The sequence below is a fragment of the Pempheris klunzingeri genome, chromosome 11 (genome assembly GCF_042242105.1).
Source record: "Pempheris klunzingeri isolate RE-2024b chromosome 11, fPemKlu1.hap1, whole genome shotgun sequence".
In the NCBI taxonomy this organism is placed as follows: Eukaryota; Metazoa; Chordata; class Actinopteri; order Acropomatiformes; family Pempheridae; genus Pempheris; species Pempheris klunzingeri.
In genome coordinates this window covers 12,081,644-12,108,425 of record NC_092022.1, presented here as the reverse complement: position 1 = coordinate 12,108,425, position 26,782 = coordinate 12,081,644, and the positions used below count along the sequence as shown (strand labels likewise).

At 42.6% G+C, this 26,782-nt stretch overlaps 2 protein-coding genes across 2 annotated transcripts; both read left to right on the top strand.

Moving 5' to 3' along the window:
• Window positions 1-266: 266 nt before the first annotated feature.
• lmbr1l (limb development membrane protein 1-like) lies at window positions 267-14,058 on the top strand. Its single transcript, XM_070839485.1, has 17 exons — window positions 267-447; window positions 5,715-5,799; window positions 7,561-7,594; window positions 7,949-8,088; window positions 8,647-8,750; window positions 8,855-8,978; window positions 9,069-9,137; window positions 9,228-9,292; window positions 9,416-9,488; window positions 9,595-9,681; window positions 9,813-9,889; window positions 9,986-10,063; window positions 10,155-10,228; window positions 10,431-10,521; window positions 10,627-10,693; window positions 11,596-11,757; window positions 12,304-14,058. The coding sequence occupies exons 1-17, from the start codon at window positions 385-387 to the stop codon at window positions 12,387-12,389; spliced, it is 1,479 nt and encodes a 492-aa protein (XP_070695586.1). The 5' UTR covers window positions 267-384; the 3' UTR covers window positions 12,390-14,058.
• A 4,644-nt stretch (window positions 14,059-18,702) lies between these two features.
• dhh (desert hedgehog signaling molecule) lies at window positions 18,703-23,735 on the top strand. Its single transcript, XM_070839277.1, has 3 exons — window positions 18,703-19,180; window positions 22,095-22,356; window positions 22,502-23,735. The coding sequence occupies exons 1-3, from the start codon at window positions 18,872-18,874 to the stop codon at window positions 23,329-23,331; spliced, it is 1,401 nt and encodes a 466-aa protein (XP_070695378.1). The 5' UTR covers window positions 18,703-18,871; the 3' UTR covers window positions 23,332-23,735.
• The last annotated feature ends 3,047 nt before the right edge of the window (window positions 23,736-26,782 follow it).

Here is a 26,782-nt window from a genome sequence, read left to right as displayed (position 1 = left end):
AAGCTATATTATATCACCTATAGTACACTACAGTCAACTTAAATGTGTATAATGGAAACACTCAAGTGCAGTAGGCCAGACATGAGTGAACATATTAATATAAATGCATCATATTAATACGATGATGACCACTGATGGCAGTGATGAAGGCTACCTGGGAGCTGTCCAGACTCGCCCCGCCCATCTCCACGTGGCCCCGCCCCGGGCCGACCCCTCCCGGTCGGTGTGTTCCCGGAGCAGCAGCAGGCTCAGCTCCGCCGTCTAACGCAGCGGGGCCGGACAGCCGCACAGCCACGGCTCTCTACAAGAAGATGCCCGCTGCTCTCCCTTTTTAACCATTTCCCAGCGGTTTGAAGCCACGGGACACTGTAATGGTGTCGGAGGATGGAAACGGACGACGTGTCGGTTCGAGAGCAACTTTTCCACAACCGTGTCCGGGAGACCATAGTGAGTAATGTAACGTCGGTTATTATGCATATGAGGGTCGCCTCCAACAATACGAGCTGTACGAGAAAGGCCACGTCGGTCAGGCAGCTGTAAGTGTTTGTTCCCAACGCTCGGATTTAAGCTGTAGAAGTGTCGTGTTGCAGCACCGGACTGCAGCATCTGTAGCGATGAGTTTAACGTGTCTGTTTGGTGCAGTTCATGTGTGTAATTCGCCTGTTTGTGCCTCTCAAGCTGAAGCACAAACTTTAATTGTTGCCCGGATGCAGCTGGTCAGTGAGGTGGAAACGACAAGGAGCCCTGCACAGCATCAGGGCTCCTCACTGAGTTAGTAAAGACCAGGGCCTCCTCTCTCAAATCTTCCTTTGCTCTGGTTTTAATCACCCTGCTGGATAACCATCCATTTTAGTACACGGCTCAGGATGCATTTTGCAGTTTTTTTTTTTTCTTACATGTTGCTTTTGGCTCACTTTTTGTGTAACATCGAGAAATGAACTTCAGACTTGCCTCAGAGATCAGTTACAGCAAGGCACATGGTTACGGACCTTTAACCCTGTCACAGTCAGAGCTCATCAGCAGTTTATTTCCTTAGATTGGTGATATTGCTGATATGGTGCACCATAAGGGACAATGTCAAGCTGCATCCTCTCTCGCTGCATAATTTAGATTAAGTGGCTAACTTATCAATTTGTCCTGGTTTGCTTTACTGTAAGTAGATAAGAGGAAACTCTAAGACCACATTGTACTAGTACAGTAAGAGAGGATGAGCAAAAGCTGCACGGCTGTAGATCAGGCAAGCAAACAGGTGTGTATTTATCAAATTATATAAGGGGAGGTTTAGATTTAGTATAAGGAGCTGAATAAATAAACTAGTCAAACCAATGGATCATTTTCAGAGCACATATTTACACGTCATAGCAGCAAAATCACAGCAGTAACTAATAACATTAACAGCAACTGCACTATATTTAACAATTTCTGTTTCCCTTCCCTTTTGCTTTCAGCTGTAAACATCCAAAGCAAACTAATCTGAGGCGTTTTAAGGTGTTTTTGAAATGGACTTTGCTCTACAACACCAAAACTGTTTTTCTGCATTCCTGTTGATAGCCAAGGATATTTCCAAATTAAAGTTATTAGTGCCTAAAGCAGACAGCCCCTTTAGGTAGGCAGAGAGCCGATTACGTCCTCTGAGCTGTACCACGCCTTTACCAGTGCCTTTAGTAGCAGATGTATATTTTCAGTTGTGCAGTTATTCATAGAAATAACTTAACATGAGGAATAAATGAAGTGCCCATATGCATTTCAATGCCCTTGTCCCTTTCACCTAAAGACCTAATGCTATTAGCCGACACCCACTCCTTAAGCCAGCGGCTGGCCTCTACAGCTCACCATCTCCTCTCAGGCTGGTCAGCAGGCCCTGCATCTCTGCTTATTAAAGGCTTCAGGCCAAGCTTATCATCATTGACCAGCTCATTTTGAAGACAAGAATGTGTGGCAGCAGTCGTAGTGTTTCACACTGCAAAGTATCTAAGGATAGATAAATACAGAAATGCTAACATGGCAACGTAAGAAAATGACACACATGAGTGGTGTGTTTGTGAATGTAGCATTTTTAATGTGAGCATTATTATTAGAAAACATAACAAAATGTCAAAGAGAGGAGAGATAGACTGCTGTCATTTAAAGTTTAACTAATTTGATTAGTACACGTTAAAAAAAAGCAGAAAATACTTGATACAGATATACAAATATATATAAAAGGCTAGAATTAAGCATCTTATACAACTAAGTAAAGGTTCATTGATACCCCAAAGACATTTCTGCCAATCAGATGTATTAAATCATTACTGCTCCGTTTGTTTCCAAGCATCTTTTGAAAGAAGATCATTTTGTTTACTGATCTAAACCTACAAGCTGCAAACACTCAAAAAGATTAGCGCTCTAGAAACTGATCTGGCTAAACGTCTGTCCAGATGCACGAAAACCACTCTGCTATTAAAGTAGCATGTGTATTAAATAAATTCTCATAATCTGTGACAGAGGTGACCCATATAACTGTTTTGTGGCTCCTGCTCCAGAGTCACAGGACGTAACATTGCAAAGGCCAGGCCCTGTGGCCAGAGGAGCACCCACAGTGATCTCTCAGTGCTCAGAAGACAGAAGCGCTGTGCTTTTACAGTGCAATATGTTGCCAGAGCGCAGACGAATGGTGAAATTCTGTGCAGAAAAGTGATGTGTACAGCTTCTTGTCAAAGCCTCACAGCAACATCCACTGATGTCAGGTTCCTACAAGTAGGCAATGTCACTAAGTAAATATGCAGCTCTGAAGTCACACATTGGCTAAGGGGATGCACTATGTTTTCTTTCTCTGGGAAGATTTGATTGCAGCCAAATGCATGTCTCCGCTTGCACTGATGCAACATTGTAAATCATCCTAGATAGGAGCATCTGGCAAGTGTCACAAGTGTGCATTAAAGAAAACTGTCTGCATGAGATGATGTGAACGAGTAGAACCAGACGTGCACACCCAGAGCCTGCGCCCTGATCCTAGAGGGATCAAGAAGGATCAATGATCAGCACAATAAAAGGTCACATTAACTAGAGAAATGGAAAAAACCAGCATCAACACGCATTAAGGTATCCAGTCATTATGAGAAAAGTTGTTTGAGTGCCATGTTATCAGAGAAGGCAGAGAGACGGAGTGGTGGATCAGATCTGCTTTTTACTTAGTTTTACTTTATTTTTCTAAGGATCGGCTGTTCAATGGCTTTGTTGGTAACTGTCCTTTACTTTGTATTCTCAGTGACATAGTTACCTAACTGGATTTGCAGTTGTTCCTTCTCTGACACCATATGTCAACAAGCTAACATGTATGAGCAGAAACATTACAGTAAAATGATAAAAACTCTTGACACAACAGGCCGTAGCTGCCCACTTGCACTTGGATTAAGAAGGCTTTGCCCGTGCAACATTTTAAGTTATTCCTTTCTGTTGAATAAATCTCGAAAAGGTCTTGCCTAATCTATCCTCTTACTTGTAAACAAAGGCCGTCATGCTTCGCCTGAACGTGTTTAGCTGGACAAGAGGTTAGGTGCCCCTGAAATAACACACTCTGAGGGAGTCCGCTTGACATTTTGCAAGGATGTGCTGTCCTACTGCCAACGTCCGCTCCTTTGAATCATTACAGGAACTGCAAGGTTAAGCAAGACGTGAAAACATTTGAGCTTCATTGTTTTTCTTCTTGAATCAGCACAATGATGTTTAGGTTACTCTGTGAATTTTAAGATGCTCAGTGAACTCGGAGCCCTGGCACTTTGTGTTCAACACAAAGATGTCTCCTCTCGGTATCCTGCTATGTGCTGCCAGCTCTCAGCATTGCCAATCAGCATGTATCCCCACATACGTGGGCTAAAACAGTGTTATTCTGCCCCTCCACCTATTTCTCACCCAATACCCATCCTTTGTTTCCTGCATTTCCTTTTGTCGGATTAACCATAAAAAGCTCCTTGCCGTAACAGACTGCGTTATTGAACAATTGTGCAACTGAGCTGATTAATTATGTACGGTCCATTGTTGTTTGTGTGGTGCATTTATTATGTTATCAATGCTCATTCCCCCTTAACAGTAAAACATTGTATTTCTCAACACATTAACTTTAATTTTACTTTGAAGTGAAGTTTAACAGCTAAATGCGACTGTATAAGCCATGACGCCTGCATGTTTACTTTTTTAATTTACTTGTCACTGTGAACATTTTGAGGCTTAGCCGAGGAGGTGTTAGCTGCCAAACGGTATCAGAGATGCATAGAGCACAAATTCCAGGTGCAGTAGAACTTGTCTTTTGCTACTTGTTAAGACTGATCTGCACAGATGACAAATGCTTGGGTGTTGGTCCTGATTTTTCTTTGTCTAGATTTTTTTTAATTCTAAAATGGGTCAACATGTTGCACCTCCTGGAACCATACAGGAGGAGGGGCGTGTGCCCATAACCCCCCTTCCCCACCCTATTTATTATTGTACCACATGTCCATAATTGCCAAGAGATCCATTTAAAAAAAAACCTTTGTCATGATTTTGGAATAATAGAAACAGTAATAAATACATACATTCTCACCATGGATTGTTTTAATGTGGCTCTCCTACTGTTGTGGGACCTTTTATTGGTCATATAAAGAACTAACTGTCCTCGTGCTTTTGCACAAAACAGCCTATAAGTATGTTGCCATGTTTCTGTCATTCTCCAGAGAGCCTTTCTATCTTTGTTTGTTGCTGCTGTTACCTCAGGGACAAACCTGTGCATCCAGCAACCCTCACTGGCTTCCCTCCAAGCTGCCATGCAGAAATGTTTTCATTGAATGCTTGTGATCTGGCTACAGCATTTCATTCATCTGTCAGTCAACAATTTGCACAGTAACTCCACTGTTGGATGAATTTACATGAAAATGTACGACACAAAGTTTGCCTTCAGCACCACCAGCTGGGCAGAATTTACACTCGACTAACATTAAGCCTCATGACAGAATGGTACCTGTAATTCTTCAAATACCCCGAATTCCTTCCAGCCTTGTCTTCAGGATGAAATGTTGAGAGCATCGAGACAACAGATTGCTGAGGGAACATGGGCTCAGCCTAAATTTGTTGGCAGATTTAGTGTAATATCAGACAATGACCTTCATAGACTGTGTGGGGGCTATCTGTCCCGGGTATTAACCCTTCTTTCTTTTACTCCCCCTTAATCCTTCCTAGTTTATCACTGTCACCCATTTTGCTCTTTGCTGGAGTAAAGTGATAATCTTCAGACTCCATCTGTCTCTCTTGACCTTGGCAAAATGGTGAATGGTTTTGGCTCTTTGCATTTGTAGCAATACATGTTTTGTTTATTTGTTGCTGTACAAAATAAAACCACACATTCTGCGGAACAAATCTGTTGTAGCCGTACCATTTCCTCATCTCTCCTCCTCCTCTCTGTTTGCCTTGTTATGCCTCTTCCGCATGTTTGTGGTATCTGTGCTGGATACCCACCCCCACTTTTCTAAGACCTACTGGAAAACATGAAATCCGAGATATGAGCCAACCTGAATACATGTGTTGCTCATCAGTAGTATCGGACAGAATATGACAGTTTATGTACAAGCCTGCACTTTCTTTATGCGACTAGCTGCTGAAACAAAAGAAATAACATTATGTCCTTTTTTTAGTCATGTTCTTGGACATGGCTAAAAAAAAAAGAAAATACGACTAATAAAATCCCCTTTCTGTCTCCTCTGCAGATCTGTGTACTCCTGTTTACATGCCTTTACATGGTGTCCTACCTCATACTTACCCACTTCAGGAAGCCTGCAGAGTTTGTCACAGGTGAGTCTTAAAGTAACTCTGCTCTGAGAGAAACGTTTGTGGAGAATCGCCTGGAGGGGAATTGATGGTGTTGACAAGCATACTAATTACACTGGTATTCTGGGTAGTTTTTTCCACAGAGGTGTTGTCCAGACATTACTCATTCTATTTTGGTCAACTAGTCTCATTTATAGTTGGAGGGGGGTAGATGGATATAGGAGTAAACAGGGTCTCATTTTTGAGCCTCACGTTTATGGTTCACCAGAAAGCTAGGTGACATCAAATAATCAAGCAATGAAATTGATATTGCCTGTTTCACAATCCTTACTCATGTTGTAAACAGTGTTGTCATACTCTTAAATAATATTTCATTGCATAAAAATTCTAAGCTGTATGGATTTACACATTTGTAAGGAGATTTGTTTGTGAATAATAGCTGTTTTCTGTGTTTGCTTAACATGGAAATATAGGTTAAGTTTACACACTGCCAGGATCGTAAATTTCAACCCAAGACTCTGGACCTTTAGGGGGAGCAATCCATAGGTGCAGACAGCATGTTATGTAACATGTAACCACCTCCACCTCTTTAGACAGTATCCCTGTGGATCAGGATGGTGGAGTGGCAGTGAAGAATGTTGCTACAGAATAAACAGAGTTGTATCTTTGGCCCCTCTGTTTGGACGAAAACAACTCAAAACAGATCTCTTTTTCAACAAGTATACACTTTATGACTAATACCATAAAACTGGCTTAATTGGTTACTGGCTTTTATTCTGTGCAGTGGGAACAGTGTAGAAAAAACTATTTGTAAAAAACTTTGTAGCTGACAAACAGGTTGTTATGGTTTGTGTGTAACTGCAACATACCTCATATGATTGGCTCTACAATATGCTCCCTATTATTAAAGCTAGAAAAATGTTTAAAGTCCTGCAGTGTGACTGGACTGACTGTTGCATAAGAAATCCAATAATTTGCCAATATTGGAAGCAGATGTAGGATGTCCAACTAGCCAGGTTCCTCTGCTCCGCTGCAGCTGGGCTGGAACCTGGGATCTGGCCAGCTCTTTTTTCTTTTCTTTTTTTTTTCTTTTCGAAACCTGCTATGCATTAACCCGCCGTTGTAAATGTTGTCTGTGCATCAACAACAGCAGAACAGTTCTCCCCTTCAGCTAAATGACGATCCTGCAATGCCACTCAGCAGGGTTGTTTTTGACACAGGGAAGCCAAGAACTGGTTTTTGCTCCTAAGGCTGTACTTCATAATTTAGCAGCTGTGTCAATATTTGCATAGACAGAAGTTACAGTATTGTGTCCTGTTTTGTATATTGATTGGCAAAGTAAAGTACGTCGCACAGTATAGTTCCTCACTAGAGACCCTTTTGTGTTGTAAATGCTCCACTCTCTGCAGCTTCCTACCCAAATGTAATTCAGTTTTTACTAGAGTCCTGGTCTTGCTTGAACAAAATGTTCCCAACACGCTCGTCCCCAACCCACTCCCCACACTGAGGCCAGTGAGGACTGCTTTTTTTCATGCTTTTATGGACTGCTTCTATTACAGCTTTCCCCCATACCTCTATGTATACACACTATGACAACACAGACTTGCTATGTATTAACATTTCAACACTTCCACTCAGAATGAACTGTGTTTAGGCCTTCCTCAGTTACAGAGTTATAGAAAATAAGATGGTTGTCTCTGATAACTTGTTCTTGTAAAAACAAATAGAAGTCTAAATCTCTTTTGTAAAATATGGAATCTGACTTGTTTCTCCACTCTGTTTCAGATGACATTGAAGATGCCACTGTCAACAAAATTGCGTAAGTGAAAACCTGTAATGATTAACTGACCCATGGCAATCTGTTCTCGCTCACTTATTTAGATTAGTGTCAGTGTGAATGGTTGAGCAGATACCTTAGTCAACGTGACATGTTTAGTGGCCCAAGGCTATTTGGCTGTACATTTATTGCCCTGTCTTGTGTGCGCCTGTGCGGTTATGTAGTTGTTAGTTGGGGTGGGGGGGCATGTCGCTGTCACTCCGCCCTTTGTCCCTACACGCTGGCACTGTATTACCTTATCCTCGGCCATCCTCGCCTTTCACCTCGGCTGTGCTGTTAAACCGAGACACACAAACAGGTGACTTGACTGATAGCTTGTCTTTCTCCTTCTCCCAGGCTGTGGTTATGTACATTCACCCTGTCAGTGGCAGTGTGTGCTGTGCTCCTGCTCCCCATCTCCATTCTGTCCAATGAGGTGCTGCTCACCTTCCCACAGAGCTACTACATGCAGTGGCTCAACGGATCTCTTATCCATGGTACATGTTATTGTTTTTATTAGTCGACAACATCAAGAGGCTGATAATTGGATTGTGTCCAACAACAGAGGGCATTACCGTCTGAAACTGTATCAGATTTAATGCGGATCACTGGTAATGATCTCCTGATCAATATACTACAGGCATGTGTCCAAACAGATAATTATTATGGAAAGAATGGCTGTGACCTCGCTGTGAACATTATACAAGTCCTTTAAAGATGGTCTGACTGTTAAACAACTGTTGCTGTTTACCTCAGCCAAGCCCTCCAACTTAATAACAATGTTTTTCCTGTTATTCAACTAAGATGTAAACCAAGTAGTTATGAATGTGAAAAACATTTTGATGATAATCTCAGCTTTTCTTTTTTACCAACTGTTCTTGTTTATGAGCACATGTATCTTGGTAGCCAGTCTTGTCATGCTGCACTGTGTGGCAGGACTGTATCTCATATTGGATGACAGTAGTATTGCCAAAATGCTCCACTGCAATATCAACTCTGATGAATGTTTGTGCTGAAAACTAACATTTGGAACATCTCTCTTCCTCTCTTGTCAGGCTTGTGGAACCTAGTTTTCCTTTTCTCCAATTTGTCCCTGGTCTTCCTCATGCCCTTTGCGTACTTCTTCACAGAGTCTGAGGGCTTTGTAGGATCCAAAAAGGTCCCCGTTTTGGTATTTCTTCACAAATGGCCACTCTAGACTGTAAATTGACAGCATCTGTGTGTGAACCCGTTGATCACAGAGCGTCTGTTATGTTCATGTAGGGGGTAATGGCTCGGGTCTATGAAGCCATTGTGCTGCTGTTGCTGCTGGCTCTGCTTGTGCTGGGCATTGTGTGGGTGGCATCAGCCCTCCTACACGACAACATAGCCAGGAAGAGCCTCTACGGTGAGTGCATTATACCCGAATAGCACCCAGTGACAACTGGTTTTACAGTTTTTCATATAGTTGCTTATACTCTACTTCTCTGAATTCCAGACCTGTGGGAGTATTACCTTCCCTACTTGTACTCAGGCATCTCCTTGTTTGGAGTGTTAATGCTTTTGCGTAAGTATATCTGAATAAAAATTACTTGAGCGGTTAAAAACTGTAGTGCATGACGCTTACATATCACCATCTGTGTGTTTTTTTCCTCAGTGTGCACTCCCTTTGGGTTGTCCCGCATGTTCAGTGTAACGGGCAGCCTATTGGTCAAACCGCGGGTGAGTCACAGACCCAGTGATAAAACACTTCCCACTTCACATAGAGTAGCCTTTACACTAACAGTTGTCTTGTGGCAGTGAACAGTAGTTTCATGACTGACTGATGTGTCTCATCCCCCTCAGCTGTTGGAGGATGTAGAAGATACTTTGAGTTGCACCACATTTGAGGAAGACTCGCTCTACAGGAAACTGAACTGTGAGTGCGTCACCATGAACACAGTCCTCTGGCCTTTTCTGATGATTCAGTTTAAAGCTGACTGATTGACTTTTTGTCTCTGTCGTGTGTTGCTGTCTGGTTGAAGGTGGCAGTACGTCATGCTGGGTCAAGTTGAACATGGAGGCGATGAAAAAAGAGCACAAAACAGTCCGGAGCAAACGCATCGCCCTGGGTGAGATTGACAGCACAGGCTGCTCTCTGTTGGGCCTCTCTCACAGTTAATACATTGTATAGGTGTTTGTCACTGTGAACGTAATTATCGTTGTTGCTTTTTTCATTTATTTGTTCGTGTTTTTCTGACAGAAATGCGTATGAAAGCTTCCGCATGGCAGCGAAACTTGGGCTATCCACTGGCCATGCTTGCACTCCTCGCACTGACGGTACATGGTTTTTTATTATATGATCTCACGGGCTGTTTTATTTATTGACAGAGACGTTTGTTTTAATTGTTTTATAATGAATGCGTGTTTCTCCAGGTGATGTGTGTATTGATGGTCTGTTTCAATGTGCTGGAGTTGCTCCTGGATGAGACGGCTTTGCCCAGAGGAATGGAGGTGAGGATTTAGCCCGAAAGAACGTGTGAATATTTCATCCTTGGTGTGTACACAGCCATGTTGATTACTGTTATTTTTGTGTGCCTCTTAGGACCCTCACCTGGGTATGGCCTCCTTCTCCATGTTTGGTTCACTGGGCGCTGCGGTTCAAGTAGTCCTCATCCTGTATCCTTTTATCCCATTCACGTATTAGTGCGTCCACAAAGCGTTAACTTGTCATGTCCATTTGGTTCTGAGTCAGCCACTTACAGACTGTCCTCTATATGACCAGTGTGTGATGTTGACTAAAGCTGTTGCATTCATACATTTCAATACTGTGAGCATGTTAGTCTTTATTTCCAGTGTTGTCCTTAAAAATGAATTTCAGCTATCTGATGGTGTCCTCAGTGGTGGGTTTCTATAGCTCTCCTCTCTTTACAGGACTCCTGCCTCGTGTGCAGGACACCAACCTCACACAGGCATGTGACAGCTCACCTTTACATGTATCTTCTCTCACAGTGAAATGTAACCAGAAACTTGTGTTTGTTCCTTTATAATAACGTCAACATTTCTGTTAATTTCAGATAATTGCAAACTGTGTTTCACTGCTAATCCTGAGCTCAGCGCTGCCCGTCTTTTCACGCACACTTGGTAAGGACGTAGAATAAATGACAAATGCAGCATTTATTAAACACAGACAGTGGTAATTCTTAACAGGTTTTGAGTATGTAGTATGAATGTAGCGCATAATTATACGTATTTAAGGGTTCAGAACCACTGGATGTTGCATTGGTGAACCAGCATCTCAGACTAAACTGTGTGCAAGAAAAACAGCTACTAACAAGATAAACTGGAATAAATGTACCCTTTTCTGACCAATGTCAAGTGATGAGGAAAGTACACTAGGCAAGCAAGGCATTTAGCTTGCCAGCGGCAGCCATCTTTGATATGAGGGAGAAGGTGACATGGCTGTAGAGGTGGAGAAGCCCAGATTACAGCACACACGGAGGGAGTGTGACTGATTCTCTGCACAGGATGCCATTTCTCCACTATATCTTTACATTGCAAATAGCGGTTTGCTGCTCATTTTTAAAAGGTTGTAAATAGGACCTTATATTTAGGATGCCTACCAAAAATGCTTGATCTTCCAATGTGCTGTTGGATGTAAACTATTGCCCCATGATGCAGTGCACAAATGAAAGTAGTAAGCTACTTATTGCTGACAGAACACAGCACACAGACAGAAAACATAAAATACAGTCTGCTTTTTCTCTTTGACACAGACATAGATTCATGGTGTAGTAACTGCAAAAAAAGTATACTTTTTTTTTACATATGGTACATGACATATAATGTGTACAATTAATATGGAGTATGAAATTGGGAATTGGGCATAGTATTTAAGAGTTGCTGAATCGACACTTTTGTAGTTTTAGTAATGCCCACAAGAGGGCATGTGTATGCCATAAATACTGTAGCTGCAGGTGAGGTCTGGCCCGAGCAGTTCAGTCACAAGTGAAACATTTTCTTTTGCTTCTATTGCATTGTGTCAGGGATCACCCGCTTCGATCTACTGGGAGACTTTGGTCGCTATAACTGGCTCGGGAACTTTTACATCGTCTTCCTGTACAACATGCTGTTTGCTGGTCTCACCTCTGCCTCCCTGATCAAGACCGTCACCTGGGCAGTACAGAGGGAGCTCATCCGTGCCTTTGGTCGGTCCACTTTTAAGTTTTATTTTATGAAGCGTGGCTGAAAGTACTTTGTACATGCATGTGCTTGTTTTTGTGTCTGTGGGATTGTGTTGTCCTGAAACTCACTGCCCTTGGGTAGCTGTGTTAAGTTTTCCCACCTTTGGCCCGATTTCCCCATGGGCTGGTCTCTCTTCCTCAGATAGAAAGAATACAATTCTTTCAGGAAAGTGTAAAGGGACAAGAGGAGAGTCAAATCCCCTTGGGGACCTTCAGGCACACCGCCCCAGACCCCACACAACACACACGCCCTCTACCCCTCCACCCAACACAAACAAGCGCTCCGAGCATGGACACGCCAAACACACACATGCATACACGCAATTCCCTTCCTCACAGTGCAGATAGGATCTCTGCACCATGGCAGCTCTCCTGTACTTTCCCATTGCCTCCCAACTCACTTTTGTTCTGTGATTAATAGACTTTCATTTCGCCTAAATAACTGTTTTTAGTAGCTTTGCAACTTCAATGCTCCGCCTTCTAATTGTGCGTGATGTTATGTTTTTGCAGGTCTCCACAGACTGCCTTTAACGGTGTCGCGCTCCACCGTCCCCTTCAGACTCCTCCTGGCCAGTGGACTGTCTAAAATCCAGTGACTTTTCCTCCTCGCCACTGCCATTCCTAACCTTTAGAAACTGAGCCACTTCAAATGTGCACCTATTGGATTAAAGGCATTTGCAATTCAGTCCCATGGCCAAGTGGTGCATGGGTCAGGTCGCCGTGTGTGAAGAGACTGGAAAAGGTGGAGTCTGTCTGCAATGTGCCCAGCGGGAGCTCTGCTTGAAACTGCGTTTAATGACCAATATCAAGGTCCACTTTTGTGCAGTTATTTGATTGCAAGGACAAGTGCTGGTAAAAGCAGTTAGCTGAGTCATGGATACGACTGGAACAAGGGGAAAAGGGATTCAAGCCATATTGGCTGTTGTGCCATAGTGGACAATAACGGAGCAGCCCTCCAACAAAACCTGGTGTCTAATGAAAAGAGGATCCAGTGGATAGCCGTTGTTCTGTTGACACATAAGAGAGTCAGCAGAGTTATTTTGAAATATTACATTGCAACTATGACATAATTTCCTCTTCCTGCTCCAGGTCGATTAAGTGCTCTCTCTGTCTCTGTGGCTTCCCCGCACTTTCCTCTCCCTAGGTTGTAGCACTATTTTAAGATTGGGAATCTTACTTCGCTGGTCCAGTCTGCACCAATGTTATTTTAGTTAATGAGAGGAATTTTTTATGGGAGCAAATAGGACACAGATCACCTTGTCTATCTATGGATCTGAAGGTTACACAGGGAATATGAGAGTGAGGTTGTAGTTTCAGTGTTGTAGCTCTTTTACAAACCTAGTTTACTTATAGAATTAAGAGCATTTTCTGTGGTGATTTATCATTATACAGGGTTTTTACTTTTTTAAATGACGGTAAACTGAGGATTACTTGTTGATTTACAAAAATACACTAAAAAGAAAGCTTTACACTTTGTCTTATGCAAGACTTTTGAATGCCATGTGACACTCACTTGGAGGAACTTCTGCCTTCTGACCAATCAAACTGTGAATTATAAAGAATTTGTCTGGGGAAGTGCAATATTTTATAAGCAAAAGCACAGTTTTTAACTACAATTAAGTTCAAAATTTTCAGTATGCTTACTATTGTTTTTCCGTGAAGTATTTTCACCTGTTTGTTGGATGTCGGGTGAATGCTTAGTGTTTTCAAAAAGCAAATGTGACTATCAATCCATGCAATCCTTTCTGGTGTCAGTTTTCATATCTTGTCTATCGACTGTATCTCATCATCGCCAATGTGTTGGTGATCATGTATCACAGTTTGCCTTTGCTGCTGTATCAGCAGGTTATTAGCTGTTGGTTTAACCAGCAGGGGACAGTGTCTTTCAAATCCAACACCAGCCTCTGTGTTGTGTTAGTTCCCTACTCTCTCTCTGGTTAGCTACTATATGTATTATATACGGAGCACTCTGAGGTTAACTCATTTCAGTTTTTCTGGGAATTTTCTTTGGTTTTTGGGAACACAGATTTTTTTTAATGTGCTGTTTTTATCATTATTTATGGGCATCTCATGTTGGGTCATTCCTCTTATAACAGTTGTTAAAAATGTGATACAGTTGAGACAAAAATCTTTAGAGCTGTTCTCAAAGATAAAGGGTGTTTATTTACTATCGAAATGCTCTAATATTTCAGATTTTCTGAACTGGATTTTTAACCATCATTGTTTTATGAGCAGAAGTCAATAAAAATCATCCTGTTTCTTTAACTTCTGTGTTTCCTTTTGGATACACATCAAGGTGGCTTTCACTGTAAACTGTCTTTGATCCTGCTGCATGTTACATTTTATGAAATGTAACGGTATTGTGACTGATCTGATGTGGCCTGTGGTGGGTGTGTGTGACTGGTGAGGGCGTCTGTCCTCTGCGTCCCTCCACCCTTTTGTTGCACTTCTTTAATCAGCAGCAGAAGAAAGCCATATTTTGGCCTGTCTGTCAGCGGTGTCCAGCCACGACGCCAATACAGCCGTAGCCCACGCTTTCCCTGCTCCGATGCAACTGCCAGATAAAAACCCAGCAAATCAGGAGGAGAAGCGACGTTCACTCACATTCACTCCTTCACATCCACCACCCACCCACCTCCTTTCTTCTATCCCTTTTCCTTGCCTATTGTTCATTTCCTCATCTCATTTTTCTGAAGTCAGTTCAAGAAAACCCCGGCTCTGATTAATTTCTCCCTCTTGATTTTTGTTTGCATTTCTTGTTTTGTTTTGTTGGATGTTTTAATTAAGCTTATTTGGTTTGGGTATTGTTTTGCATTGCACTTCCTTTGCTTAAAGGAAATGAACTCAAATGTCGCCGTAACATTACTTGCACATCTGGAGACTGGTTACCCCCTTTGAGGAAGTGACATGTAAGCCAGATATAAGGTGTATGAGAAAGAGCTTAGTGCATTATCAGTGGGTCCTGAAAGAGAGAGGAGTTTGTTCAATGTGATTAATGTTTGAACAAAGTCAGACGGATGCTGCCAGAAGTGTGCTCAGGAGGTGGTGACTCAGAGCGCCAAAAACGATTTAAGAAACAAAATCTGCAGTAATTGTTCTCTGTAATTCTTGGGAGGTAAGATGGAATGCACATTTTGGACAATATTTTGTCATTGTAGTTAATATAAACCTGTTCTGTGAGGCATATGAGTCCCACCCCCCCTGAACTAAAATTCATTAAAAGAACATTAAAAACTGTGCTGCTGAAAGTCTATCTATCTAGCAAACAGAATTTCCTAATATTTATCTATTAATGTGCATTGTTCACACACATAAAACAGTCCTACATAACACTTAACTGTGGATTTAGTTGGGGAAACAATAGGATAGCACCTCTCCCTACAGCAAAATATAAAGGTCGATAGCAGTGCAATCAAAGTGTCCCAGCAGTCCCATTGGGCAACACACTCTATTGGACTGGTTGTCAGGCGTATCGGGGACAAGGCGGGAGACGGGCAGCTTGTAATGGGATGAGATAGGCTATCTTTATTGTCAAAACATAAGAATGAAGGGGGGAAAAAGACACAGATTAGCTTTCCTGACAGTCGGCTGTTTGAAGTTCATGCCAAAGTGCATTAAGGGCTGTTATTCCCTCGTTTTGTACGCTCACAAATGCAGAACCACTCGCAGGAAAAGGCGAGACTTGCTCGCTAATCAACTGATAATGGGTCCCACTGTCCGTTTGCCATAGCTGCCCGCCATCCTGCGTGCACACTCACGGCACACTTGCTTCACACAGTTGACTGGCACAGGCCCTTTGTTTCATGGTTAACTTTGGGTGGATGGTGGTGTGTGCATTTTTAGGGAGAAACCTGAAACATCACAACTTGATTCAATTAAGCAGAGAACTCTCAAAGCTAATACTATGTAATCTATACTATGTAAATAATTTCTTGGGGTCAGATTCACAAAACAATGTATAGCATCATAACTGACCTTTGACCTGCTTGTCTGGTGCCAGGAAGTTCCACCCTTCTCAGTCTATTGTCCACTTCAGTGCAGCATCGCCTTAAACTCAGCTCGCTGGTGCTCTTTTTCAAGGGCCAAAACCAAGGCTGAGCAAAGCAACTTAAACCTGGACTTGGACGTTCACATTTTAGATCAGTGTGTGTGTTACACCTGAAGTCATCACAGAACACCTTCAGTAAAATGGCGAGTAACCACCAACACAAAGTTAACAATACATAGGCCAAGAATCATCAAGTGTGTGCAGCCACATCAGAATGCACCACCCTGCCTCTTCCTGCACTGATAACATGGTGAGAGACAGTGGAATGGGCGGTGCAGCGGTGGGCAAGAGTGTGTGTGTGTGTGTGTGTTTGGGAGAGAGGAGGGAGGTGGTTAGGTGTCAGTTCCTTGACTTTCCTTTTCCCCCCTAACCCTTCAAACGGCCTCCATCTGAGGAAGTGGATCCTGCAGAGTGTCTATTCAGCTCCAAGAGACAAGACAAACACTTGAGATGTCAAAGACAGCATTGTTTCAAAGCCTAATTTCTGTTCTACAATGCCTGTACCCTTAAAAACAGCGCTTGCAGTCTCATTTTAATTTAATCTAATTTCATCCCTGGCTGCTTTTGGAGATGTCCAGTATTTGCCAACATTAGTGGACCTGTAGGCCAGTAGCACATCCACAGAAGAAGGAAAGACTAGCTTGCAGGTATGTACTGTATTTGACCACTAGCCCAGGTGCAAGCACAGACATCCAAGTGGGAAAAAACAAAGCAGCGCAGGCGAACTCAGGCAGGAAAGATCTCGTTTTCTGTGCTGTGAGTTTGCAGGAAACCCAACCATTCACCAAGCCATGTACTCCCATCCTGAAATGGGGGAGTAAAGTAAAATGCTAAGAGCCAGAAGGAGGCAGGGGGAGGCAGGAGGATGGGGGCACCAAAATAAAAACCAATAATAATGACTTTATTTCCATCTCCAACCCGCACATGTTTGCTTCCTTCCTTTCCCTTTCATGTGAGATGGAAATCTCCTCACTTGTACAGCTTTGAAGAGAAACATCGGTGCGGGTAATTGTAGATATGAAAGTGTTTGTTGCTTTTTTTTGATTGAGTCGTTCCCTGCGTTTGTCGTGAAGGCTGATATCTCTCATCTGTGTTGCTTGGGCCAGATTCGAGCCTTCCTCCATGTTTACCGTAAGGACAGGAAGATGAAGCTTCGCCTTGCCACCCCTCCCTACAACATCCTGGGATCTTCTGGAAGCTTCCCTAACAAGGATGCCTTTCCATTTTCAGGTCACTGTGGAGCTCAGTGACCTTTGCCTCATCACCGCACAAAAGCAGCTATTTAGATTAGACGCCGCATGAGAATTTGCTGTGGATTTTTAGATAAGAATGTTTTTGTGCTCACTGGATGTTAACTGGATGTCTTAATCACAATCTAAACTTGAAGCATCTTTAGCAACATAGACACAAAAGTATGTATACAAACATCCAGAAAGTACTGAGCAGCTCTGTTGTGAGAGGGCTGAAGATTCCTTGAAACAAAGTCACTGTGAAGAGACTGGCCATGATGCATTGAGTCCTCAAGTGTTCCAGGAAGCTACAGATAGGACGGTGACACTTCGACCTTTAATCCTCCATTAATTCAAGCTTCCGAATGTGATTACAGACGTCAGACCCCTGAGACACAACGATCCCTCTCTTTTCTGCCCCCTCTCTGGCATTATCTGACACATTTCATGACTCTCCCAGCTATTGTTCTGCGGTGGATAAAAATAATATGTTGATGTGGCCAGCGGGTGTTTCCAGTGGAGAGGTCTTGGGTGCACTGGGTTCAGGGGGTCAGGCTGGCTCCCCAAACACAGGAAGGCAGCACTTTAAGTCCCAGTCAGGGGTGTCAAGGCTGGACTCTTGTGTTCCCTCTCAGACCCTCACCTTCAGCTCTGCCTATTAATAACATAAGCACAGAGTCATCACAGCTGACCCGACCGCTCTGATGGGTGGGATGAGCGGACTGAAGCAAGGGCATGTTGGTTCAAAGTTATTCAACTGACATGTTTGAATTTCCACTATGAATATACTGCACGTGCTCAAAATATGCCTAATAAAAGCTGACATTTTCATCTATGTGTCTGAAAAGTTTTAGAAAATGAAAGGTGATCATTGATTTAACTTAAAGTCTGGGGTGGAAAAGTTGGTCAGACTATCAGTATTTGATTTGCCCTGAAATGTTTAATGGGGTGGAGGGGTCATTGTGTTAACAGAAGTAGGCTAATCATATGTCCTTTGTAAGGTTGAATTGGAGGCGTGTGCTGTCGCAGTGAGAGCGCGCAGAGGAAGGGAGGGCAATCTTGTCCGGACGCTAATAAGACCCAATGGCTGGTGCAAGGTGGCCAGGAGCTCTGAAACGCGACAGAAGACGTTGGACGAAGGAGAGAAGGAGGAAAAAAAAAAAAAAAAAGTCTCAAGAGGGACATTTCTGGATGGACAAAGAGGATGAGAGCGCCGCCGGAGCGTCCATAGGAACTGCGGGGAGGCAGTCGGGCTTTTGGTGTGCGTCAGTTTGTGTGTCTCGCCAGAGGAACTGCGTGAAGAGAGAAGCGGTAAGTGAATGAGAAACACATGAACAACACCTGCGAAGAGACTGGTACCTGCGAAGGACGTGTGAAGATGACTTTCAGCTCGCAAGAGGCTCAGAGGCGCCTCATGGCTGGCGAAATCTTTGGAGAGCAACCTTACAGACCAATTATGTCTTTTTATTTTTGATAGCTGATGCCAAACTGCAGAAAATTTAGTTTCGGCCAATCAGATCATTCATTGGACTATAGCTTTTGGTCAGTTCAATCATCAAAACTGTTCTAGAGTCAGAACTGACTTTGTACTACTAAGATCTTTTCTGATCAAGAGTGAAAACAGTGAAAAATAAGTACCCATATGTTCCAACAATTAGTAAGTTTTTGTCATATAAATATCAGCTCTAATACCACATGATTTGGAATGGACCAAGATTTGACCCTCATATACATGCTATCACACACCTGGACCTGGGGTATCACTGTAGGCACTGTGAGCCACTGACTCCAACCCTCCCCAATGAAGCAGTCCTGGTGGGGCCGTCTGGCACAGCTCGGCCTGCTTGCCGTGTGGACTTGTATATGGCTGGTGCAGGGATGCGGACCAGGCCCTAGCTACGGCATCCGCCCCAGGCCCAGGAAACTCACAGCCATGCACTACAAGCAGTTTTTCCCCAACTTCTCAGAAAACAACCTCGGTGCCAGCGGGAGAGCAGAGGGCAAGATCACACGCAACTCTGAGCACTTCAATGAACTTGTGTGCAACTACAATCCAGACATTGTCTTCAAAGATGAGGAGAACACCAACGCAGACCGATTCATGACTAAGGTGAGATCGGTGTGCTATCAACTGCAGCCGTCATAGAGTTTAGGGATTTTGCTGAATGGGATGATACACCAGATCACTTGTTTCCTTTAACCACAGTAAAACCTGCTGACTGTTATATGGCAAGTACAATGAAAGGGCCAGTGGTTGAGCTGCAGAGTCACTGAAGGATGCTCTCACAGGTGTCTCTTGAACCTTTACAAGCCAATTCCTCTGCTGGATGATTCATCAACTACATTCACTTGCAGCGACAGACAGCAGCTCACAGCTCATACGCTCACACCCAGCATGGCACCTTCAAATCAAATCACACAACCTCATTCATTGTTTGCTGTACTCTACATTACCTGCCCCCACCAGGCTCTTAACACACAAACAAATGTTCCGCACAGAGTGTGTAAGTTTTATCCAAACTTCCCCTCCCTTTTCTTGAGATAAGAAAATCAGGATGTAATTCAACACTACCCTTTAAGAGACTGTGTTCCCCTTCAGGAACACTTCCTTTTAATCTTTAACCAACGTCTTTGTTGTTGCAAATAAAACTATTCCTGTGGCAGGTTCTCAGTGTGCCTGCAAGGAGAAATATCCACGCATGGCAGTTTAACTTGGTGGCCTGGAGGATTTAAGATCTTGGCAGGGAGAGGGACAGCGTTGCGCCAAAACATTTTGAATGCCACACTGCTGATGATGACCGTGGGGCTTCCTGACACTCATGCCACCCTGCTTGGGATGCTGCGGCTTTCTGTGATTGTTTAGGATATGAATCTGTGATCCTTCCCCTCCCCAAGTGGTTCTATGTGATGGAAATCTGCAGTGATGTATATGTGTGCCCTGCTGATGCCCAGTTTGAGTGTGTGTATGCGTGCATGTGCCCCTCTTTTGCCCAGGCGTGAAAGACGCTCTTTGTGCATCATTTGGAGACTCAGAGGGGTCGCCTATACAAAATTCCCGCCTGCTGAAGTAATGGCACCGTCGGAAAAGCGACTATTGTAGTTCTGACAATGAAACGCCTCTCTTCAATGGCATTGCGAGAAAAATGTACCCAGTTTGTTTTCTGTCCCTCTCGCTTTCTCACTCTTGCTGTCACATTCCCAAGTCCATGCCCATACATTCTTCCCCTCTGCCCTCTCTCTTTAGTCCCAACCTCGGCCCTCCGCCACACTGCTTCTCACCCAACTTTTTCTCCCTCCGTCACTCTAACTCACACCCTCATCACTTTCTTTCCCAACCTTTCTTAATATTCAGTCGCAAGATAAGCTTTATTCAATCAATTATGGACCGCAAGACCTGCCACATCACAAGTCACAAGAGAATATGTGTTCGGGAGCAAATGAGTATATCACCTCGCTTGCTGACGACATCATTTTTCAGTCTGCTATTTTGTGACAATGCTGACACAGTCCGTAACATCACGGCCCACAGTGTTAAAAGTCACCGCGCACATTTCTGATCAAATGTCTCAGGGGTGAAACCCAGAAACTCATGCCTGGAACAATCTGGTAAGGCAGAGAATGGCCTTGATTATTCTGTCACCCTGTCCAGAAGGTCAAGGAATGTGCCAAACTGGCTACAGTAGCTTTGTTCTTGTACTCTTTATTGTCTGAGCAAGGTTGAGATGGCCTTTAGCAGAGTAGAGGAGGAATTGTGTGCTGATGCCAGCGGACAATCATAACATGGAAGCCAGAGACGGTGTTGAAACACTGGAATCATTTTCTTCTGGGCTGCACTGAAATCAGTCTGTGCACTGAGGTGTATGGGAGGCTTGCATACTGTACATGCCTCTGGTACACTTTAGTTGTGCCATTCTCCCTGTTAATAAATGATTGCAAGTGCCACTTCTTGAAAGTGAAGGCATGTGTGAACCCCTGTTCACTTTACATGGCACACCTAAAAATATAATTATTGCCTTTTAAAGTAAACTGAATATACTTTTTTTTCTCCATTCTCTCTCAGCTGAAGTTTTGAGGTTATAATCTGAAATATCTAAAAGATGCATGAGGGAAAAACCCAGTAAAGTACACAAAAAGCCCAACCGCCGCCCAACTGTTCCCTCCTTCCCAACATACAATACATTTTAAAAGGCAAAACAATAAACTAAAAGAGGGATTACAATAAAAAAGTAAACAGAAACATTCAGAATTACACATTACAATAATATTGATACAATAACTCGCATTTCTACGCATAACGGGTGCTATTAGTCACACCACTGTGCTATTGATAATGATTTTGAGTTAATTTTTTAGGATCTTCTGTTGATTCTATTTTTCAACAACTTTGAGCAACAAAAATGATATACGGTTTAATTTTTAAGAACTAAATCTCAAAGATTGTCATTCAGCTGCATGATATATAGTATAATCTATTGTTCTGTGTGAATATACTTTGCTGTTAAACTAAATGTTAAGTATGTAAGAGATTTTCAAGAATCTTGGCTTAATGAATCTGGATATTTTAAGTGCTTGGAACCTGATCCAAATTGGAGCCAGTTATCTGATTCCAACTCTACACATAACAGCAGTTTTCTGTACAGTGATGCTACACTAGAGCCCAGCCCACACTGGAGCTGAAGCTGACATTTCTATTTGAGGCAAATCTTATAATGACGTCTTGGCTGATGCTCATTTTTAGCATAAATTTACAACAAGCATTTTTGACAGGGATCTCTCAACTTTGGTTTAAAAGCCAAGATAAGAACTGTTATATTTTGCATATTTTACAGTGGAAGAATAATTCTCAATGCTTTGGGGTAGATTTTAACGCTGTCTCTAAATGTCCTCAAACATACGGCCATTCAGCAAATTCTTGTTACTCATCGACCAATGCATGTGTCAGTACTGATGTATCTGTAATAAGATAATATTGTCAGATCATACTGGCTGATTTATCAGTTAACTCTGTCTCTCTCTATTCTTAGAGATGTAAGGACTGTTTAAACAGGCTGGCTATTGCAGTGATGAACCAGTGGCCGGGGGTGCACTTACGTGTGACAGAGGCCTGGGATGAGGACGGTCATCACCCTACCGGCTCTCTGCACTATGAAGGACGGGCCGTGGATATCACCACAGATGACAGAGAAACAGAGAAGTACGGTCTGCTAGCCCAGCTGGCGGTGGAGGCCGGCTTTGACTGGGTCCACTATGAGTCCAAATATCACATCCACTGCTCGGTAAAAGCTGGTAAGTTAAAGGAGAGCTTTCACAGTAAATCGCGTCGTTAACTGTGTCTAATTACATCACTTCTGTGGATTGTGTAACAGGACATTTAGGTCAAAAAAATGAATGCAATCTATATTTTGTCATGTTGGATTTTTTTTCCCTGCAGATCACTCTGTCGCAGTGGAAAAAGGTGGCTGTTTCCCAGGCTGGGCCCGGGTCACCGTTGCTGGGGGGGTGCAGAGGAGCCTGTCATCACTGGCTCCTGGGGACAGAGTCATGGCCCTGTCAGGGACAGGCCAAGTCGTGTTTAGCCGAGTCCTCTTGTTTCTGCATCGAGACCAAGAAAGCTGGTCTACTTTCCTGGCTCTGGAGACAGAAGATGGCCGTAGATTGGCCCTGACTCCACATCACTTGGTCTTTTTAGCCCCCCATTGCGGACTCCACAGCAGTGAGTACCAGGCTCAGCTTGCTAGCAGAGCCAAAACAGGAGACTGTGTTCTCATTTATGCAGCAGAGGGTAAAGTACGTCCATCTCGAATCATCTCAGTTTCAGTAGAGGAGGGTGTGGGAGTGTATGCACCATTGACAGAAGCTGGAACTGTGTTTGTTGATGGGGTGCTAGCATCCAGCTATGCACTGGTGGAGGACCATGGACTTGCACACTGGGCATTTGGACCTGTGCGACTCTTCTTCTCATTTAGACAGCTACTATGGGGGGAGAAGACACAAGAACAGCAAACCACAGACACTGACACAGCTCTCGCTAAGACTCCATTTCATTGTAGCACTTTGGCCACAAAGCACAAAGCAGGTGTATCCGTGAATAATGGCATTCTGAACAAACAAGACAATGTGAGTGAACCTCTGAGGACAGAAATCAAACAGGAGCACTGCCTGCAAAGACAGACATCTCATGTGCACTGGTATGCTAGACTACTGTACAGTTTTGGATGTATCTTTTTAGACTGCGACACATTTCATCCTTTAAAAGCCTAAAACTATAAACTGAGTTGTGGCACTGTTCAGTGTTACAGCTTTAGTGCACACATTTACGCTAAACCTTCTGGACTGGCTTGCTTGCTTTTATTTAACCATCATTTGCATTGTAATCTAGCACAATGATATACATGCTAATACTCATGTAATACTTCGTAATAGAGTGATTTTGTTGAGACAAATTGTCTGCGCAGGTGAAGATGGTCATGCCAAAATGACTGTGTCATAGTCTATTTGTACATCATGTTATTTCTTTTAATTATTTCCGTTATATATGTAAAAGATATTCTAATGGGATAAGAATGGATTTTCCCACAACAGAAACTTTATTTTTGTACTTTTTGAATCATAATATATAAATGTTTCATTTTATTATAATAATTACACTACATGTATTGTATATTTTCACTCACTGTCATGTCATAAAACAAATTAAAAATGTCATTTGATTGAGCAACACTGCATTTTTTTTTTTTTTCATTTGCTCTGGGGTCAGTTTTGTCTGTTAAGCTGATTTGTCTTTTGCTGGTTTAGCAAAACTGAGTTAAAAATCTGAGACGTCTGCAAAAGACGATTACTGGTGTCGTAGCTGAGCGTCATGTACTGTATGTTTTTCAGTGTTCGAGACCTACGCGGAAGTCCAGTCGACCAAGCTGGCGGGTTAATGAAAAGCCCAGACGTACTTTCCCCAGTCTGTGCCACCACCTTGACTTTATCACAGTCACAGACCTTATCACAAAACTACTTCTAGGGAGTTATCAGATTTCTTCTTAGTTTAATGAGTATCCACTGATCAATTCGGGTCACAAGTACCATGTCTGGTAAGAGGGTCAGTACAGTTCACTGTTTACACAACTTTGTCTTGTGTATCTACGTCCACTAGACTTGACTGATTTTTTTTTTTTTGTAAGAGGTGCAGTCAATCATTTACTAGTAAACATTTACTGTACTTTATTTTTTTAAATGTAAAACTACTTTTAAAAGGTTCAGAAAAATGTGTAAGTCTAAATTCAGGACCTGTAGTCCAGGGTTGTACACCCCCTTGTGGAGAAACTGGTATTAATTTTATTTCACATCATTTCTTAAATGCTTGTTTGTATAAAAACTATCATTGATAATAAACTTTGTAATTTAACAAACCTTTATTTGATTTGTAATGGCTGTAACTTATTGGTAACAATCTACATACTATGAAATCTGTTTGATTTGTAATTGTGTCAGTGAGTGCATTTTTACAGCACTGACAATACAGTAAATATGAATGGAGTGCTCCACACTATGATGTCAGAACTATGAACTCAAAACAGACACAATATTAAGAAAACAAATCACAAACAGGCCGAACTGCATCCCTTAAAAGTAGGCTGCACTGTTTTTTTCCAGTACTCTTTGACGTATATACCTGTGACAAATTGCACACTGAGGAGCCAAACTGTATTCTCTTCTTCTGGTTTATGCTCTGTTGTAAACATCTGTGGAGGTATTGTAGGGGATTATCCTTGAAATACAGGAGGCAGATGGGAAAGCACCCGCTCTGCTGACTGGCCAATAGCAAAAGCCTGGTGTCCTAATACCAGCCTCTATTTACACCCATCACCCAATCGGCAACTGTCTTCCAACCAGTCTCAGCCCCCCCAAAATCTAATCCAATCTCGCTAAAGCTGAATGGGGAGTTAACTAATCCTGTCAGGGGGACCAGTAATAACCTATTTTCCAAATGAAAACCTGCAAACCCCAAACTCAGGCACGGACAAACACATATTTCCTGACAAAGATTTTGTTTCTGTGTAAAATACCACATCCATGTCCAGTGTCACAACCAAACAAACTGGGTCAATGTTTTTAGTATTGCAAACAATAGAGCTTAAGACCCCACATTGACTTGTCAATATTCTAAAGCATCAGAAACCAATTCTTTATGGTCTTATGTGGTGAACAGTTATCAAAAACCAAATGACTTAATATGAAACCACTTTCATTCTTCAACTACTTGTAACCATTTCAAGGGTGCTGTTAAGTCCAACAGTCATTATTTTTTTTTAAAAAAGGCATGGTGTTCTTTTCCGGTTTCATTAGGAGCTGCTGTCAACTATTTGAAGTTTTCTGTATGCAAATAGCTCATGATAACTATGAAAAGCTTTCAACTACATTATTTGGAAGTATACCAGTTGGATACGAGTTCTAGCGTTATACCACAACTAAAACATTCATAAGTTCAGGTCACATTTGGAGGCTTTATTTAGTAACGTGGAGCTTTAGAGTCCCAACTGCATATGATAAGAATTCTTGTAACATTTTTCTCTCTCTGTGTGTGGTTTCATCTGAGCCCTGGGGTGCACATTCTGCATATAGATACCTCTGCACAAATGCAGTGCAGGGTCAGCTGCAGATCATCCCCTCCTGCAGCAGGTGGTTGTCGCTGCTTACATAGCACACGATGTATTGCAGATGAGCCGTCGGGCTGGGTTAGTTTATGAACACGAACGCTACCTTTACATTTGAGACATTTAGCAGATGCTCTTCTCTACAGTTACTTAGAAGTGTTGAGTTATAGCCTAAGTAAGCTACTTATCTGTAAGAGTTTAGTGTTTTGCTCTGGGGCATGACAGGAGATATACAGTAACTGATGTGGATTAAACCTGTGACCTTCTCACAATGGGACAGACTGTTACCCAACCTAATTTTCTGTAAGTTCACAGGATCATTCCAACATCTCAGCTTTACTCCGTGCACTGCCTCAGGCTTTTTCGTTCACAATGTGTGGCCCCTGAATTAAAAAGAGCTAGACACATACATGAACTGATAGTACACAGTTTAGTTGTCTACAGAACTTCAGATTTTTTTTCCATTAAATTCCTTTCGGGCTGTGCCACCCTTTCTCTGAGGGGTCTTTCTGCCCTAATCTGTGCAACAACTGAAAGTTGCCATATTCAAGGTAGTTGGATCATAACACGCCATCACGTCGTACTTTAACTCAAAACTCAACACGTAGGGAATTGAGCCTTTATCAGAGCAACTCTCTTGAACCTGTCTCCTTGGCCACCCATGCCACTGTGATTTTCTCACAGTGATAAGGCAGCCTCATGATAAATAAGGCCCAGCCAACCCCAACCCCCCATAGGATCCCTGTTGTGTTCACCCACAGTAGGCCTATACAGTTGAACCTTAGTTGAAGACCATATTTAAATCACATGAACAAATAATTATTGATAGTTACAAAATGGAAAAGTCATCCACTGAAAACATGGTGTCAGAGGATAACAGCTTTGTCTGCTGGAGAGTTGAGCTTGTTGTCAACCTTTTAACACAAGGACTAAAACTATATGTTAGTTTGATTATTCATTCACATGTTGCTTGATAAAAAAATCACAAACAGTGGATGGCATTCACTTGCCTGGATAAGAAGGTAAAATAATGTGGCCATAAATTACCAGAGTACATCACTTAACAA

Excerpts from the sequence above, each read along its gene's own strand:
- dhh (XM_070839277.1), top strand. The coding sequence starts at position 18,872 with ATGAAGCAGTCCTGGTGGGGCCGTCTGGCACAGCTCGGCCTGCTTGCC. Across the intron at positions 19,181-22,094 it reads CAGACCGATTCATGACTAAG|AGATGTAAGGACTGTTTAAA; the intron begins GTGAGATCGGTG and ends CTCTATTCTTAG. Across the intron at positions 22,357-22,501 it reads CCACTGCTCGGTAAAAGCTG|ATCACTCTGTCGCAGTGGAA; the intron begins GTAAGTTAAAGG and ends TTTTCCCTGCAG.
- lmbr1l (XM_070839485.1), top strand. The coding sequence starts at position 385 with ATGGAAACGGACGACGTGTCGGTTCGAGAGCAACTTTTCCACAACCGT. Across the intron at positions 10,522-10,626 it reads AGGACACCAACCTCACACAG|ATAATTGCAAACTGTGTTTC; the intron begins GCATGTGACAGC and ends TGTTAATTTCAG. Across the intron at positions 10,694-11,595 it reads CGTCTTTTCACGCACACTTG|GGATCACCCGCTTCGATCTA; the intron begins GTAAGGACGTAG and ends GCATTGTGTCAG.